Source organism: Phasianus colchicus, chromosome 1 (assembly GCF_987193195.1).
Source record: "Phasianus colchicus chromosome 1, bPhaCol1.hap1.1, whole genome shotgun sequence".
Classification (NCBI taxonomy): Eukaryota; Metazoa; Chordata; class Aves; order Galliformes; family Phasianidae; genus Phasianus; species Phasianus colchicus.
In genome coordinates, this window is record NC_143436.1 from 27,359,201 (window position 1) to 27,377,261 (window position 18,061).

Below are 18,061 nucleotides of genomic sequence, written 5' to 3' on the forward strand. Positions count from 1 at the left end.
ATAAATGACTTTCAGTGCAATTGTTTATTTACAGGAATCTTTTACAGGCATTCCCTTTACCACTGGACTACTGCACATGCACAGAAAAATTATGAAATTTCAACACTGAGAAGAATAATTGCCTCTATGTTTCAAGTACACATGGGATCATGGCCTCACTGAAGGCTATAGGAAAATTCCAATATGTCAATTTGAGACGGTATTTCCAATATGGAATTCATGCTCAGAAACATCAAATAAATAATACATTTAAGATGAATTGCAACATTTTAATTAGTTCTTATTAGGGTCACCTGCAACTATCAAGTTTTCTTTTTCCTTTGAAGAATTTAGTTCTCTTCTCTGATTGTCTCCAGTGTCACCCTTAGTTTCTCCCTTTGTGACATAGTTCTTTTTCCTGGTTTTGTTCTCCAGCTTTTGTTCATTTTTAATTGTGTAAATTTAATTGCTTCTTGCCTCAGATATACTTACATAAAAATGTCTGCTCATTTTGTGGCAGGACTGTTCACTGTGCGCAGCAGCTGAGCAGCCTGGGCCCTCACTGGGAGATTGACACAGAACTCTGACAAAAGGATTCTGAAATGTTTGCATCAGTGCAAAAAATTCCTCCAGAGCATGCGCTGAGAGAAAAACTGAGCTGCCTTCTTGAGGCCCCATTACAAGGACTACACCAATCATGCCCTAATGAGGGTCCCAGAACCACAGAGCATTAATGAGTGTGATGACTTAACAGCTGCTGAGAGGTGTATAAATTACTCCAATACCCCTCTATTCTGACCCTTGGGTCAGAGAATAGGACAACATAGCAGTATCGTAGGGCCATAATGTTTGCTGACAACATCCTGGGCTGTGCTAGGTAAAGCACCACTAACAGACTGATGGAGGTGATCCTTTCACTTGGCTTAACTTGTGAGACACAAAGATCTGGGGCCAGTCCTGAGGTCTCCATTACAATAGTGGCATGGCACTACTGAAGAGTGTCCAGCAAAGAGCAAAGGAGGTGATTTAGGATCTGAAGCATATTAGAAGAGATTGGGTGTGCTGGGATTGTTCAGCTTGCAGAAGAAAAGCATCAGGTGGTTTCTTAGCCATGTGTATAAATATCTTCTTAAAGAAGACAGAGCCAAGCTATATTCAGAAGTGTCTAGTGATGGGACAAGACATAAGGGGTGAGAACTGAAACAAAGAAAATGCCATTTAAACATAAGAAAAACAATTTACTGTGAGAGTGATTGGGCACTGGTGCAGATTGCACAGAGATACTGTGGAGTTTCCACCCTTGGAGGAATTAAAAACCAGACAGGGCATCATGTTTTCCAGTGTGACCCATTCTCTGCTTCTGCGATCCTCTCCTCCAGGCTGAGTTTGGGCAAAGGGCACAGCCCCTCATTCTGACTTCTTCCCCATTTGCCAGATACTCCACCTTGAGCCTGATACTAACCTCTTGTTTTCCCTAATTATTTTCTATTTTTGGCCATCTTCTTTTTAGACATCAATCCTAAAACAGTATATTTTAGGCATGCAAATTTAAGGGACAATTTTATAATAACAGTTTCCTCATTTATGACTAAAACACTCAGATTTAGATAGCTAAAACTCCATAAGTAGCCAACTTCTATTTCTAATGTCTAAAGCTGATAACATAAAAAAGGCTATTTACATGTTTCTATAGATAAATATGCATCCAAATACAGATTAGTTCTTGATTTGAAACACATGATTATTCGAGCTTAATATGTTTTAAATCATTTTTTATTTTTATTAAACTTCTCTTACTTATTATAATCGTATGCACAGGAGAAAACATCTGACAGCATAACTTGGGAAAAAAAAAGATGTACTGCACAAAAGAATGTGTGGATGACAGCTACTACTCCTCTTTAAATCCCATTCTGTCATTTTTGAGTTGAATAGTATCCTCTTTTGCTTACCATTCAATACTGACAAACACAGCATAGCCAGGTCCTCTGAAGCTAAACTGCTGGTGCTGTATACATTTTCTTGATAATGTACACTAATTCATTTTTCTCAAAACGAATAAACCATACAAAACACAATATTCAACTTACCAGTGGAAATGCTAATGAATAATATGAAAACATCTCAAATGTTTCCATCAGCACAAAAAACCAACTGAAGTCAAGAAGGCTGCATTCAGTCTTAAGTAACTCAGAGCTGGAGAGAGTTTGGGAGCATTGTTCCAGCAGATCTCCACCTCTGCTGTATTATACTTCTACATAAGCCCCAGATGCCTGCTCCTCATAATCCAAAAGAAGCATGGTATTGCTCACAATAATCATGGGGAATCCCTGGATTAGCCAGTATTGATGGGTAGCTCTTGCATTCCCCTGCGGAGTTCAGCACGGAAGTCAATCAATGGGTGTTTAACTCTGGCTGGCACGCTCTGCACTCACTCCTGCAGTTTCACGGCTCCTGCCTCCTGCCAGCACCAACTCCAAAGCTTTTTTCTGCAGGGCTGGCAGCTGCCTCTGTGCCTCTGCTTCAGCCAGTGCTGCACAGACGTCTCTGAAGTCTTGGCAAGAGAACTCAAAGAGATTCCAGCAGCACAGGAGATCCCCTGCCAGACTAGAGGAGCAAAGGACTGAGGGAAGAAGAATCACTGGGCTATTTAATCCTTTATTTTCATGGCTGTGTAAAGGACAGCAGGAAGCATGTGGTGCCAAATGAAAGAATTTTGTATCAAAAAGTAGCACAATTCCTTCTGTAAGCCTTTCCCCACTCCGAGAAAGGGGTAACTTTTGCTTCTCAGAGGGATCAAAAAGAGTCTGCCAGGGTGACAAAAGAGAGGTAGAAGTTAACCTCATGACATGGCAATAGGATAAACCAGTATGAAGGAAGATTACACTGCAAAGGCCTTCAGAAGAAAATTGTCTTTGGTTCAGCAAAAGAGGAAATGTAACACCAGAGGATTATGAAGTGAGAGAACACAGCAAAAAGGACAAACCAGAGAGAGGCACCTTAGCAACAGCACTTTGAATAAACAAAACTGCAGGGGTCACAGTAAGAGAGAATCATTGTCAAGGCATAACTACAGGTAATACAGTCATGAGCTATCAAACAGATGCTGTGCTAGGTGCAGTAAGACTTCAACACCACCAGGTGGGAACAAAAAGGGGGAAGATAAAGAAAACAGGAGTTAAAGGCTGATATCTGAAAACATATTTGTTGATAAGGCCAGCCAATCTATAGAAAGTCAAGAAAAATCAAGAGTTAAGAGGAAAAATAACAAGTAGAAACCTATCACTATCTCAACAGGAGAAAAGAAAGCAATAAAGATTTAAGAAGTAGAAGTGAAGAATCAGGAAAGATAGCTTTTTTGAAAAGCAAGTGAATACTGGATTTTGGAAGAGGAATGAGTGTTTCAAAGGCAATCCTTCAATCAGAGAGTTGATAACAAAGCAAAGGCCTTCGTTCTTGGGACACTAACTGGAGATACCAACATGAGCAGTTTCAGCTGATGGAGGGAGGATGGGGCATACTGAAGGAGATACAAATCCTAATTAGAGCAATTTGCACAGCATGTTTGGAGAGGATAGAGATTACAGGAATAAAAACAGCACTGGTTACAGGAAGGGAATCTAATTGGTGTTTTTCATGATAGGGAAGGTCTGTGACTACCTACATTTATTTGAGAGGAAACCTCAAGAAACAAAAATGAAAAAATAAGGCAGGATAAAACAGGTACACGTGATAAGAAGGGAGGGGACAGAGAGGAAGGAAGAGTAAGGATGAAGTCAACATTTCTGTGACAGCAGACTGAGAAGCATGTGGAAAAAGTTAATGGCAGAAGTAAATCATGCTGTATTTTAAGTGCAGAGGCAAATGAAGTGTATGAAGTAGAATCTGCATTCTGATAGGGAATTCAAAGACAGAGAAGACTAAATAAAGCAAGTCATAGCTTTTATAAGAGAAAAAGTGGATAGATCTGAGAGAAGTGATGCAGTGAGGCTATAACAACAGCCAGCTAAAATGTCAGACTCAGTATTACCAAGGAAAAGTAGCTTCAAGGGTGAACATGCTGGTGTAAAAGCAATAATCGTTGCCCCGTAGTCAATGTCTTATCAGTAATCAGAGTTAGCATTTCTCATTACAGCTGAAATCCAAAAATTGATTGGAAAGCTTCTTAGATCAGTGTGGTCATGTAATAAACAGATGGCTCTCATGAAAAGACAAACTGAGCAGGAGCAAAAAAAAAAAAAAAAAATGAATCCCCCCTTCAGGGTGCAGCCCTTCTCTGCTGATTATCTTGTAACTTTTCCCTGCCCAGAAAGTGCACTTTATTTTCAATTTCCAGTCTCACGCATACCTCCTTAGCCTTGTGCCTCAGCATTTACAAAGCTTTAGCTTGTCAGCTCTGGGAGTTCTCTGCCTTTCCTCTGAATATTAGTTACATAATAGCTTGAGCTCAACAATCAAAGCAGTGATAGGTCAAAAGGAAGATTTGCCTGAGGTGATGGAGGAAGTTGATGGCAGAGCTTGAAGCTGAATACACATCTCTCTGCTATTCAGACAGCACAAAAACCACAAGAGTCTCCTTCACTGTTAGATTTTGTTGGCATTTTTTCAAAGCACTCTGTATCTGAAGCCAAAGCTAAGAAATGCAAAGCTAATAAGCCAGAGATACATCCCCAAATGACACTGTTTTCTAATTCTCAATAGCACTTCCATGCTATTGTTAATACATGATATACCTTACAATCCAAATTTTCCACAACATTTCTACTGTCCTTCTCTACATCATGTCAACTGTTGAGGAGAGAGAAAGTAAGATAATTTTGCTATGTTCAGTCTTCTCCTTGGATTTTACACTCCTCAAAATATGCAAGTCCAAAGATGCCATAACTCTTCAGTACTGACATTGTTGGAAACATCCAAATAATTTTTGTCAGGACGGTATCTCTGATAAAGCAGATTTTATTCGCGATTGCAATGGCGGGCGTCCCGCAAGCAGGAGCGCACCTATGGACACAAGATGACAGTCTTTATACCCTGTTTTTCCCTTATCCATCCCCCTGCCCTGTTTCCCCATTGGCTGGGTACTCCAGGTTCACAATCTTATCAGTTGACGTTTGTTGATTCGTGTGTTATCTGGTGCAGCCATCCTGTTGTTTCCAAGATGTCTCGGTGCTATTGATATGGTGATTGTCTCCGAAGTCTTCGTTAAACAAAGAGCACCGGGGGGGGGATGATGGCAGGCCTTCAGATGTCTCTTCAGGGCTTCCTCGGCATACCATGCTTTGTTCTCTGGTTTGATCTCGTGCAGGATCTTCTTGCAATGTGTGTGACAAAATATACATATATACACCTATATACAGAGCGTGCATTCCTGGGAAGGTTTGTCTAGAGGATAAGCGATGTAACCTATCAGAGTTCTTCCCCAAGTTAAGTAGAAGGACTCCCAAAAGGAATTATGACAACAGAGTTCATGAAATAAAAATATTATCCAATTCTAATGCAGAAACAACATTTGATTCCCACAATTCCCCCTTTTTTCTTTTTTCATACACTGTTGATTTCTGCAAAAAAAAATTATTTTTTTTTAAGTTTCACTTTTATAGACATCTCCCTCTTCTCCACTTTCTTTATCTTAGGAGATCCTATTTTTCCAGGCCATCCTACTTATGGCATCTAACTGTTCTGCAATTCCCTTTATTGCACTCTTTTGTATAATTTGTAAATCTCCACTGGTTATAACAAATGTAGTTAATCCAATCTACATTCTTGTTGATCATCACCCATCAGGACAGTGACTCAAACCCTGCAACAATTTGATTTCTCACCTTAAAATCATCAGGACAACAAAAAGTGAAAAGTTTAAATCCTTAGCTTGCCCACATACCAAACAATTATTGATATAAGTATGCTTTGCAATGATGTTTTTCACAAGAGATATAAAAGCATTTATATCAAATGCTGCACTTAATCAAATTAACATTTCTAACAATTATAAGAGCCCATATTACTGTCTTTGGATTCACAATTTTAAGGGTCCAGCTGACTTCAGTTCCCATTGTATTTGACGGACCTTCTTAACTCTAGTATGATGTATACACAATGCTTGTTCTTTAATTTTTACTGCTGTGCGGGATGTTAGCAGCACCTGGAACAGACTTATCCACCTTGATTCCAGGGGCGAATGTGAAAGACATCTGCTATATACATATAATCTCATGTTAAAATATTATGTATCAAGCCGTCAAGGCCTTGGGCTCTAGTTCCTAGAACCAGTTTCTCTATTTCCTGAAGCTGTTCTTGTAAACTTACCACATGTTCAGTATTTCATCCCTACCTGGGTAGAGGTCCTGTTTGTACAACATAAGGCCTTTTGTACAATATTTTGAAAGACTTAACCCCACTTTGGCTCTAGGTTTCATTCTGCTCCTAAGGAGAGCCAAAGGCAACAACTTTGGCCAGGATAGTCCAGCTTCCTGGCCCAGTTTTACAACCTGTGATTTAATTAGATAGTTCATCTTTTTCACTTGACCACTCGCCTGTGGTCTGTGTGATATGTGCAATTGCCAATTTATTCCCAATGCTTACTGATCTGTTGGACAATCTCTGCAATAAAGTGAGCTCCCTTGTTGAAGGGTATTGCTGCAGGACCCCCAAACCTTGGTATAATCTCCTGCAGCAATACCGTGGTTATTTCTTTGGCTTGATTGGTCCTGCAAGGGAATGCTTCTGGCCACCCTGAAAAGGGTATTTGTTAGAACTAGCATATACCAAAACCCTCCTTTTTCCTGGCAGTTCTGAAAAAAATCAATTTGCAATTGTTGTCCTAAAAGATTCCCTTTCCCAACAAGCCCCACTTGTACCCTGTTCCTGGTACTAGGACTGTACAGTTACTTTCTGATGTCTGTACCCCCCATATGTTTTATTATGTTCTCTTAGAACCAATTTCTGTAAAGTAATAAAGGGCACAACAATGTGTCCATCTGGGTATGTACCCACCTGTCAGCTTGCTCTCTTCCCTTTTAAATCACCAAATTCCTATCCTCCCTACAATATCTTATAGGTTCTGATTAAGGTTCAGATATTTTAAGTTTACCGTCTGGAATTAAAGCCAGTTCACCAATTTCTTTTCCTTCAGCTGCCTGTTTTGCCACCTGATCCACCATCATATTCCCAGTTTCCTGTACAGTGTCACTCTTCTGATGTCTTTTACAATGTATAACAGCTATGCTGCTCTTTGGTAGATTTACATCATGTGAATTTGTTCTCCATGTGTGTAAGAAAACCTCGCTCTTTCCAGATGGTACCATGAGTGGGTACCACCCCAAAAGCATATTTAGCATCTGTCCATATATTTAAGGTTCTTGTCAAGGCAGTTCTTTCAACCTTCTGAGCAGAAGTCCCCACAGGTAATGATTTTGCTTCATTTACCTTGTCAGTAGCAGTTACTGCATATCCTGCCTTACAGTTTCCTTGTCTCACAAAGCTGCTTCCGTCAGTGAATCCAGGAATCCTCAGCGTTGTCCAACGGTTCCTCCTGTAGGTCTGACCAACTGGCATAGACAGCCTCCCTGCAGTGCACACTGCTGGCTTGGAGGTAGCTCTGCGTTGGTGTTCTGGTTGTTCAGCAAACTGCTTCCTTCTCTTTGATCAGTGGTGCTTTCTGTTGAGAAACTTGATAGCCATTTAAATCAAGAAATTCAGCAAACTCACAGTCCACTGTACACAGTCCTCCTTGGTTACTGTAGTATCCATATACTGCAGTAAAGTTCCACTGTGAGATGGAGGAACCCAAATCTCAGGCTCACAAGTTGACCAGTTCTCAAAAATCACTGGGCTGTTCTCACAACCCTGTGTAACACTGTCCGGGTTAGCTGAGTTTTTTTTTTTGTTTGTTTGTTTTTTTCTTATTTATTTACTATTATTTTGTTTTAATTATTATTATTATTTTTTCCTTCTTCCCTTATTGGAGTTTTCCTATTCAAAGGCAAATAATTTTAGACTTTCTTTGGCAAAACCAGGCAGAAAAACAAAGAGGTGTACTTCAAATCCAGAACGGTAAACCCCACCTACTTATTCCTTAACTTGGTTAATAAAGATATACACCATGGGCTGTATATATTCAACATTTCTAACAATTGCCCTCAAATCTTGTACCAAACTATAGTTCTTGCCATCCAATTTTTCATTTGCAAGATCAGGGTGTTCTATTTAGGTTTCTATCCAATTAATAATCCAAAATTCAAAAAGTTATTTATTATTTCTTTTATCCTCCTACAGTCTTGTATCCTTAAAGGGCACTGCTTTACCCTGGTTGGGCTGGCTCCCGTCTTTAATTTAACTTTTATAGGGCTGCATTTTTGGCTCTGCCAGGCATTCCCAATGCCTGCAATCCTGTGTATACCTGATTTAGGATTTATGTAACTTCTGGGGGTACAACATTGCTTTTCCCAGTTTGTGTTAAAGCCAGACTTAAAATTTTCCGTCAATTGGTCTTGCTTGACACTTAGCTCCAATTTTCTCTACTGAATTTAATCTCTACATTCAACTGTTCTAATACATCATGCCCGAGTAACGGTTTTGGAGAACCTGGCATGTACAAGAGTTTATATATTCCTACTTGTTCTCCTAACTTGTATTTAATTGGTCCCCAAAAAGTAAACTTCTCTTGCCAGAGTTCCTACAACTATTACAAAAATCACCTACGGGTAATAATTCTTGATGTAGCACAGAGTAAGAGGCACCCGTATCAGAAAATAAACCCTTTACCCTGCTTCCCCAGCTGCTTTCGGTCCAGCGGGGGTGGAACTCTCCCCGAGCCCTTCCAGGCTCCCCCTTACCTCTTCTTCTAGGTAAGGACATCCCTGTTTCACCTTGCTCAACTTTGCCTTCCTCAGCCTGTGTTTTCCAAACCCTTTCCACTTTTCATACTTTCATCATTACTGAAATATAATGTTAGTAATTTCTGTTTCACATCCTCCCCTCCCCAGGCTTACAGTGCTCACACTGGGATATCGGTTTCCCGAGATCTCTGCAGATGACAGCTATTCTCACTTTCAATGTCCCGTCCCATCCCCATTCACAAGTCACACACCCTGCAGTTACAGCGGGAGGCTCCGGCCCCCAGCTCTCTCTCTCACTCCGAGGTGTTCTTACAAGCCGCGGTGGGGGGAGTAGTGCGGGGGATGTTCTCAACGACCCAAACTCTAATATCTCAAACTCACTGTTTTTCCTTAACCTTTTTGCCGTTGTTTTTTTTTTGTTTGTTTGTTTGTTTGTTTGCTTTTCCATAATTCCACTATTTGTACACCCTCAATTGCACATCCATATACCATTATCAATTGCATATCCATATACCATTACCAATTGCACCATTCAAGACAGTTTCTCCCACTGCCTTCAAAATCCACAAATCAAACCATACAGTTCTTCAACTTCCACAAACACCCAGCACTTGGTCTTGTGATTAGGGCACTCAATTATAAAATTGGTCCCATTACTCCATTTATGTTCCTGATTTCTTATTCAATATTCCCCCTGGCTCACCAGCAGTGTTTCTCCAGTGAGCAAAAATACAACCCAGGGGGTCTTCCCGGTATCACTTTAGACACCCTTTGTTCCACAACAGCCTCGTACATGACATAGCATAGCACAGCACAGCATAGCACAGCACAACACAACACTTTCACAACATAAACATTTAACAATCACAAAGACAATGACAATAATCAGTACAATTTATCCTCAGGATCCTTCCTCTCTCTGCCTCCTTCCAGGGCCCAACCTGCCCTCTGTATTCATTTTCCACACTTGCATAGCTGCCCACCTAATCATACATCTTTCCTCTCCAGTAAACAACATACCCAATAATAGACATCATTTCCATCCATGAGTAGAAATTTGGCCCCAGAAATTGATCTAATTGCTCTGCTACTCCTACAGGATCCTCAGTTAAGAATTTATTTTCCTTCTTAAAATTCCTTACTTCTCCGCTAGTGAGTGGGGAATTTACATGCCTATTTCCCCTTGTCCCAGTGGAACCTCCCGTAAAGGATACATGAGGGCATTAGTATGGTTAGTTTTAGGGAAGGGGAAATTTTCAGTATCTCTTTTACATTGTTCTAATTCTTTCCTGAGCCCAGCATGCCTTCCTTCCTGTAGAGTAACCCCATTTGCTTCCCCATTTTCTCCTTCTGAGCCTACAACTATTGCCCCTGGTGCTACATTGGGGTTATATGGGGGAGGTAGATTCTTTAAAGGATCCCATTGATTAGTTCTCTTTTCTAGTTCCTCCCCTCCCTGGTCCGGACCTTTCCTTACTAGTAACAGACTGGCTTCTTGAATCCAGCAAGCAGCGTAGTCTGATTCCTCCTTTGAAAAGGGGTTTTTATTCTTTACATATGAATTCAGAATCTGACACACCAAATCTTCGTCAGATCCATATTCTGGCCAGAATATTGATTTTCCCTGTATTGGCTCTCTAGGCCATGTTTGTATACAATATTTAAGCATTTTTATTGATTTATTTATTTATTTCTCTTATCCATGTCCCTGGTCTTGGGATCATTTTCCAATTGTGAAACATTTTTCCCAAGGGGCTATCTTTAGGCACGACTTTGGAAACCTTTTTCCCCTGTCCTTGGGAGCTCCTATTCCCCATCCCTCCGGAATGCTACTGTGAACTACCCAGCCCACAGGTTACCACACTCCGATTCTCGGATTTAGGGCCAATCCCTCCGGAGCACCTCGCTCCGATTCTCGGATTAATAGGGGTGTACTGCTGGCACTTCGTCAAGTGTCCAGGGTACCGCACACCAACAGCTCCCTCCCGAGACTCTTCCTTTTACCAACACAGCCGCTTCGTCCGTCTCTGGCCGTGCCCCTCGCGGGACAACAGAACCGCAGATCGGGACTCAGCACTCGCTTCGCACTAAAAGTGCGTCTCAGTCACACACACTCACTCGAGTCTCCACCGACCCCCAAGGCAAGAATCAAACTCCCTTACCTTGGTCCGTGCACGAAGTTACCGGGTCCCCAGGGGTCAATACCCGTGCCTACCTGCCCCTTGGCTTTCTCAGAGCCCGTCCTGTATGTAACAGTCTCGGTTTCTTATCGGCCGTCCCAAGGAGTCACCTCACTACCCAGACAGGACCGCTGAAATCAGCGGGGTGCACCTATCCTGTCCAGGGCAGTAGGGAGACCTCCAAAGAGGCGATAATAATCCCGGACGAGCCCCCAAATTGTTGGAAACATCCAAATAATTTTTGTCAGGACGGTATCTCTGATAAAGCAGATTTTATTCGCGATTGCAATGGCGGGCGTCCCGCAAGCAGGAGCGCACCTATGGACACAAGATGACAGTCTTTATACCCTGTTTTTCCCTTATCCATCCCCCTGCCCTGTTTCCCCATTGGCTGGGTACTCCAGGTTCACAATCTTATCAGTTGACGTTTGTTGATTCGTGTGTTATCTGGTGCAGCCATCCTGTTGTTTCCAAGATGTCTCGGTGCTATTGATATGGTGATTGTCTCCGAAGTCTTCGTTAAACAAAGAGCACCGGGGGGGGGATGATGGCAGGCCTTCAGATGTCTCTTCAGGGCTTCCTCGGCATACCATGCTTTGTTCTCTGGTTTGATCTCGTGCAGGATCTTCTTGCAATGTGTGTGACAAAATATACATATATACACCTATATACAGAGCGTGCATTCCTGGGAAGGTTTGTCTAGAGGATAAGCGATGTAAACTATCAGAGTTCTTCCCCAAGTTAAGTAGAAGGACTCCCAAAAGGAATTATGACAACAGAGTTCATGAAATAAAAATATTATCCAATTCTAATGCAGAAACAACATTTGATTCCCACAACATGATTAGCTCTAAAACGTAGAGTTGAAAAGTCATTGTTCAACTCTCTCACATCTGCTTTGTGAGTCTAAAATGACAATTGTTCAAAATTTTAGCTGGCAAGAGAGATTTACTGAGGTTTACAGGAACACATCTTGACACACAGAATGCTGTAATATTTACCTATCAACAATGCAGGCTGCAGCAAGGAGGCCAAGCAGGGCACTTGGAGGGCCAGGACTCCAAGGTCACTCTCTGAGAAGACAGACATGATTAAGGCAACACCAACCACCTGCACTTCACATTGCTGTTCTCCAGATTCTGTATGGGTTACGTTTGCCCATGATCTACTTAGGAATGGGTCAGGCAATGTGACGTTGCCCTCCTTCATGCCACGATACCTTTTTATCACAAGTTCCAGGGTTTTTCCTCAGGTGAGTAACAAGTTTATCTGTTCTAGCTTCTTGAGAAAATGCCTTCAGAATTGAAAAAGAGACATCAAGTATTTCAGATCAGAAAAACTGTGAAACGAATAAGAAGGAATGGTTATTATTTGCACTGATCTCTTTAATATTAATGTTATCACAGAGTTTAGGTGCTCCAGCTTATAAAAAATAAGCTTTCACAGCACTTGATACAAAAAGAGTGCAAAAAGACTGTTCCTAGTCCTGAAAGTTTATAGAGAAGGGAGCTGATGAATCCAGATAGATGGGGAAAGGAAGAGCAGTAAGAAAGTAATTATGGTCAGCACTGCAGTAACATTCCAGCTCAGACTTCAAAAGTTTTTATATGAATGAGGAGTAGTTGCTCAAGGGCAATTGCAGTTAAATTATATAAAGCAGAGGCAAAGCTAGATGCACACAAAACAATCTTTCTGGGTTTCTACTGCTGTTTAGGAAGCTCATCGAAATTGTTTCTTAAAAGAGAAATGATTACAGAAACTCTTCTTGCACAAGTTAGGAAAACACTCTGGTAACATGGTCTGTATGAATAAATGCTTAACATAAGGTATCAAAAATTCTTGGCACAGTTGCTTCTGGTTATTTCTGTGCTCATTCCAAAGAGACACACTTTGAAACTCCAATAATTGCGTAGAGGTCTTTCGTACAGATGAAAGCATGCACATGTTCCACTGAAAAACAAAAACCTCGAGCTTCTATAAGGAACTAGCTGGGTATGCTGCTGTGGCATTTACAATGATTCTGTGATTCTGTGATTTTAGCCCTGCTCTGTGTAAGAGAAGACACTGTGTGAGACACAGTGCTCCTACAAGAAGCTCTGAAGCAGAAATAAGAACAAGAGCCAGGATGTTTTACTGGGTGCTGTGGGTGACCACAGGTAATTGCCCGATTACAACCGGGTTCACTATGTCTTTTTTGTTTTTAAGGCACCATGCAGCTCTGCGCCCTGTACACACGTTTATACACCCTTTACACACACCTACGAAGAGGCTGTTGTCACGCTGCCATAATCAGTACTTGGTACCGCTGCCCCATCAGGACACAAAGCGGCAGCTGCAGTTCGACACGAGGCATCTCGCGCTATTTATTTATTTCCAGAGCGACGAGCGCTCAGCCAGCCGCTTATCGTTTCGCTGGCAGCCGAAACGCTGTCGGCCTTCCCATGCCAGACTCGCGGGCTGCGGCCGCTCCCACCGCGGCCCTCACAGGAGCGCGCCGCTCCCTCCGCCGCTCAGGGAGGGAAAGGCGGCACTGCCGAGCCGCGGCCCGCCCACACCCCGGGATGCTCGGAGGAGCCGAGGCGGGCTCTGCGGAGGAGCCAAGGCCGCGGCGCGGCACCTCGCGCCCGGCGGGAGGCGGCCCGGCCGGGTCAGCCCGCCCCTGGCCCCGGCCCTCCGCCGCCCCTTCCTGTCATGGCGGCGGCCGGGCCCCGGCAGCGCGACGAGGCGGCGGGGTGGAAAGCGGCCCTCCGCAGAAGCTGAGCGCCCGGTGCCGAACGGGGACGCCGCCCAGCCCGGAGTCGGCGGCGCTGCGCTGCGGCAGGAGGTGACCGAGGTCCGCGGCCCGGCGGCGGCCTTCGTGGGGGCAGGGCCTGCGGGGCGGGCCGGGCCGGGCCGCGTGGGAGGGCGACGGCCGCTCTGCGCTGCCGAGGGAGCGGGGAAGGCGCCGCGCGGAGCCCCGGTGGCCGCGGGCCTGCCGCAGTCCCGACCGGACGGGGAAGCCGCGCGGGTGGGCAGGCGCCGTCCGGCGCTGGCCGGGAGTTTCTTTCTGCCCGTGCCACCTTACTTCGGCGAAGGTACCCGTGTGGCCCCGGGTAAACACCGCTTGTGTTTTCTTTCCCTCCGTTTCTTTGAGCTTACCTCAAAGCGGTTCTCCTGAACTTTATGAAACCAGAAGGGACGTTTGTCCCAGAGCATATTCATAGGGAGGGACTGGCACTTAAATCCACGTTCTCTGTCGTCATGTGTGCACAGCTCCCGAGGCCGTGCCGTGCCAGCGGTTCTGTCGGCCACCTATCCTTCAAGCCCAGGGATAGGCCCGTATGGAGCGCGCAGCGAGCCGGCACGGGGCAGCAGAGCGTGCTCTGAGCCGCCCTCGTGATAAGGCTTCCGAGATTTGTTTCAGCTTAGTGGGAAGAGAAGTGAAAAGTTGCAAACTCGCGGTAGTTGTCTCGTGACATTAAGTTGCATTTTTTTGTAACTTGTTGTCCTAAGTCCCACGCAGATGCTTGTAATACAGCAGTCTCATTGGTTGGCTTTTGGGAATAGAATCCAAGGGAGAAGGAAGGGAGATCCTGTCACGTTCCTTTTGCTTTCTATGCAGATAGTGCTGAAGGACCTGCTTTCTACAGCTTTCATCATTTAACTTCCGTGTGGGGTCAGCAGCATGTCTTCCGCTGGGTGCACCTCAAAACTTCTCCTGGTCCTCACTGCACTGCTGCTGGTGCTGCCAGCGGTTGAAGCCATGGATGCAGGAGATACAATTGCCTTCCTGCTGGGCCTCGCTGTCAGCGTCATTGGATTCTGTGCCTGCCTTGGCTTGTATGCCAGGAAAAGAAATGGACAGCAGTGATTTCAAGAAGATGCTCAAATGAAATGTGTTTCCTAACATTGTTTGGGGTTGAGGTCTGGGATTTAAAACTGCTTCAGTTCTGGATAACTTTTGAAAACTTGTAGTAGATAGTCCTGCAAGCCCTCTTACTGTGCAATATAACAGATCAAGACCATACTCAGTAGAAGGGATTTGTAGGATCTGTCATCATGACAGTAAGATGATTTTACATTGCTTGTGATTAAATAATGCCTTAGAGAAAGGTGAGAACTATTTGAATAGGGGATGGAGAGCCACAGAGTGGTTCACAGTAAACAATGATAAATGGAATGTATGAGGGAGACCTTCAACAAGTTCTGCAATTTTGGTTTCAGGAGTTCATCAGGAGGAAGCAGCTATTAGTCTTCCAGTCAGGATGACAGAGCTTTGGAAATACCTCTGATGAGATAACTAGCGAGCAGACTGCTTTGACATGAGCGTATGTGCTCACATGGTTTGTAATGACAGAACCTGACAGCTCACTTCCACTGTTACAGGGATGAGATTTGGGAGAACTAAGAAAACATGGAAAACTCTCCTATTTATTTTCATTTTTATGTTAGAATGTGCCTCTTCTCTAGCCTGTGTTCTTGTTAACAGAATGGGACTGTTATTTTACTTCAACATGTAAAGCTATGTGAATCAAGTAGAGAATATGTTTTGTTGTCACTTCTTTATTTTCAGCACTCAGTTTTCCTTTAAGCATGTTGAGTAAAGTGTTCTGTTTTGTTTTGGTTTTTTTTGTTCGCTTTTTCCAAAAATGAAGATTTAGCTATTTTAGTGTGGAATTATATGTAGTGTTTCTGAATTAGGCAGTTATTAAATTTTACCAGGACAATTGTGCACATTTCTTTTGCAGTATGGAAACAAATTGTTTTGTCAGAATCCTGGGTTTAGTAGACAAATCTGTTATTCTTGAATGTCCTCCTCCTGATAAACTCGATGTTGTTAGTTAAGCATTTAGCCTTCTTATCTAATTGATACCTAAGGGTTCCACAGAAGAATAGAACCAAAAATAAAGTAGAAAATCTTGATGCAAAACTCTATTCATGCTCAGTCAAACAGGGTGTTATATGGTTGAAAAAAATCCACTGAGTAGCAGATCTAGAACCCATTTCTTTCTTTTAGTAGCAGTGTGGAAGTGACACAGCTGAGAATGTCAACCACAAAGCCCTCAGGCTTATGAAGATGTTCTCGCTGTCATCTTAGTTGAAGGAGCACATGAAAGCAAATAAATAACAGCAGGGAAAAAAAAATTTAGCAGAATAAGCAGCGGAGGAAGGTGAACTCTCTGCAGTTCACAGAATTTTGTTCTGATCTTGTGCTGTGGGCACTGCCACTCTTGCTAGAAATCTCGTCTTTTATCTTTCAAAGTTGGAGAGAAAAAGTGAAATGTGATGCAAAGTTATGTATGTTGATACTGTTCCTCCCCTTTCTCCGTTAGTGTCTCTGCTCAGCAGAGCACAAAGCAATGGCTAGAATTGTGAAATAGATTTTACATAAGTAATTGGATGGGCAGATCATGTTCTACAAATTGTGAGATTTCTATATTCCATATACCATATGTGGCTGTTTTGACTTCGGTCTGCTCAGAAGCTGGAGAGAGAAGCCCAGTTTATTTCAGTCTCGTGTCTGTCTCACGGTTAATGGAGGAAGGTGGAAAGATAGTGTCCAAAATATTGCGGGGTTGAAACTGGGACTCAACCCAGCAAGCCACATTAATCTTGGTTTCTGCTCTCAAGCTACTGGAATGATACTGGTCACAAAGTTACTCTGCTGAAATGCAAGCCTTGCCAAGTAGCTCTTCTGGTACCTCCTTTTGTGTCTTCCAAAGGCCACAGTGGGACAGCCCTAGAATGAGCTTTGAATAGTAGTGTCACCTTCAAAGTCAGTATGTGATTTTTCAACAGAGTGGATGCAAACACACATCATGTGTGATCTTCTGCATTTCGGGCTTGGCTAAACCATTATTACCCTTAAAAACAACAAAGCACCCAACAATTCAGTATGCTTTGCATTTCCCCAAATTTGAGAAGTCTGCCAATTATTCAGTAGAATATTAAATAATGCTTTCAATAGTAGAAATTTTATCACAAGCAGGTTTTCTCAGACTCCTTTATCATCAATTTGGAAAAGATTCCTGGCAACAGTTTCACAGGGTTGTGCAACACTTTCACTGTAGGAGTACAACATTTCTGTGGAATAATTAGTATCAGGCTATAGGGAAATGAGGAACCCTGTTCTTTGCCTGGAGCTGTATGTACTTCATTGAAAGGTGTTTGCACAGCATAATGGCATTGTTTCCTTGGTTCTCACAGAAGCTTTATTGTTGAAGACTTGCATTTGTCAACTACTTGAGTGTAAAATTTGATATCCCTGTTTTTCTTCTGCTTTAATAAACTTTCACATATGATTTGTTATCAGTCTGATGAAGTAATTTTTATGTGAAAAGGAAAACAGAGATGACAGAAATGACTGAAACTACTGAAATTGCTTATATTAAATACTTTCTTAGGTACTCTTGCTTATGTTAGATAACTTTGCAAACTCAGGTAAAAGATCTTTTCCGTTTTGTAAAATGTGTGTACTTCTCTTTGTCCTATTATTGGTGTACATGAAATCCAATTTCAGTATTCTAGTATATCTAATTTCAGTATTAGTCATTTGAGAGCACTGCAGAGGGGCTCATCCTCTTACTTTGAATCTGAAAGCTTGCAGTTATGCAGGAGCCTGTTTCTCTGGCACAAAGGAAACTTGAAGCATTTATTTTTCTTTTGGACTGTGAATTTCCAACAACATTACGCAGTTGCCTTTGTACCAGAAAAGCCATCTATGGCAGTTTTCTAGCTGGAGATCCAAGTACATAAAGGACCGTTTTCTTCTGAAGAAAAGATGTTCTAATGCTGTATAGTTATTTGAATGATACATTTTTTAGACTTCAAAAGAGGTTTTTTTATCCCAGCATTTTATGAAAATAGGGTTCTAGTTCTTTGGGGACTTCAGTTCAGTAGTGCACAAAGCAGTTTTGTGGCTGTATTAGTGGCTGTATTCGGAGCAGAAAGCAGAAACAGCCTGACAACGCCTACCTCTTAACAAGCAACCTACCCTCTCTTTAGTGCAAGAAAGTTGTAAATAAGGAACAAGTAGCGTTTGACTATGATTTCTATCTGCCTTTACAATAGTGTAGCTCAAAACAA

The 18,061-nt window shown here is 42.6% G+C and overlaps 1 protein-coding gene and 1 long non-coding RNA gene across 5 annotated transcripts in view; one reads left to right on the forward strand and one right to left on the reverse strand.

Moving 5' to 3' along the window:
• LOC116244345 (uncharacterized) overlaps positions 1–14,425 on the reverse strand; it is a 40,650-nt gene extending 26,225 nt beyond the window's left edge. For both annotated transcript variants that reach the window (XR_004170169.2, XR_016465154.1), the window contains exon 1: positions 14,135–14,425. This is a non-coding gene — a long non-coding RNA (uncharacterized LOC116244345). The remainder of the gene's footprint in view (positions 1–14,134) is intronic.
• SMIM30 (small integral membrane protein 30) lies at positions 13,631–17,284 on the forward strand. 3 transcript variants are annotated; one of them, XM_031615570.2, is made up of 2 exons: positions 13,631–13,820; positions 14,598–17,284. In XM_031615570.2, the coding sequence occupies exon 2, from the start codon at positions 14,661–14,663 to the stop codon at positions 14,844–14,846; it is 186 nt and encodes a 61-aa protein (XP_031471430.2). In that variant the 5' UTR covers positions 13,631–13,820; positions 14,598–14,660; the 3' UTR covers positions 14,847–17,284. The 3 variants fall into 3 exon arrangements, with proteins under 3 accessions (XP_031471430.2, XP_031471421.2, XP_031471437.2); XM_031615561.2 differs by having other exon boundaries at positions 13,632–13,829; XM_031615577.2 differs by lacking the exon at positions 13,631–13,820 and adding an exon at positions 13,926–14,088.
• Positions 17,285–18,061: the final 777 nt, after the last annotated feature.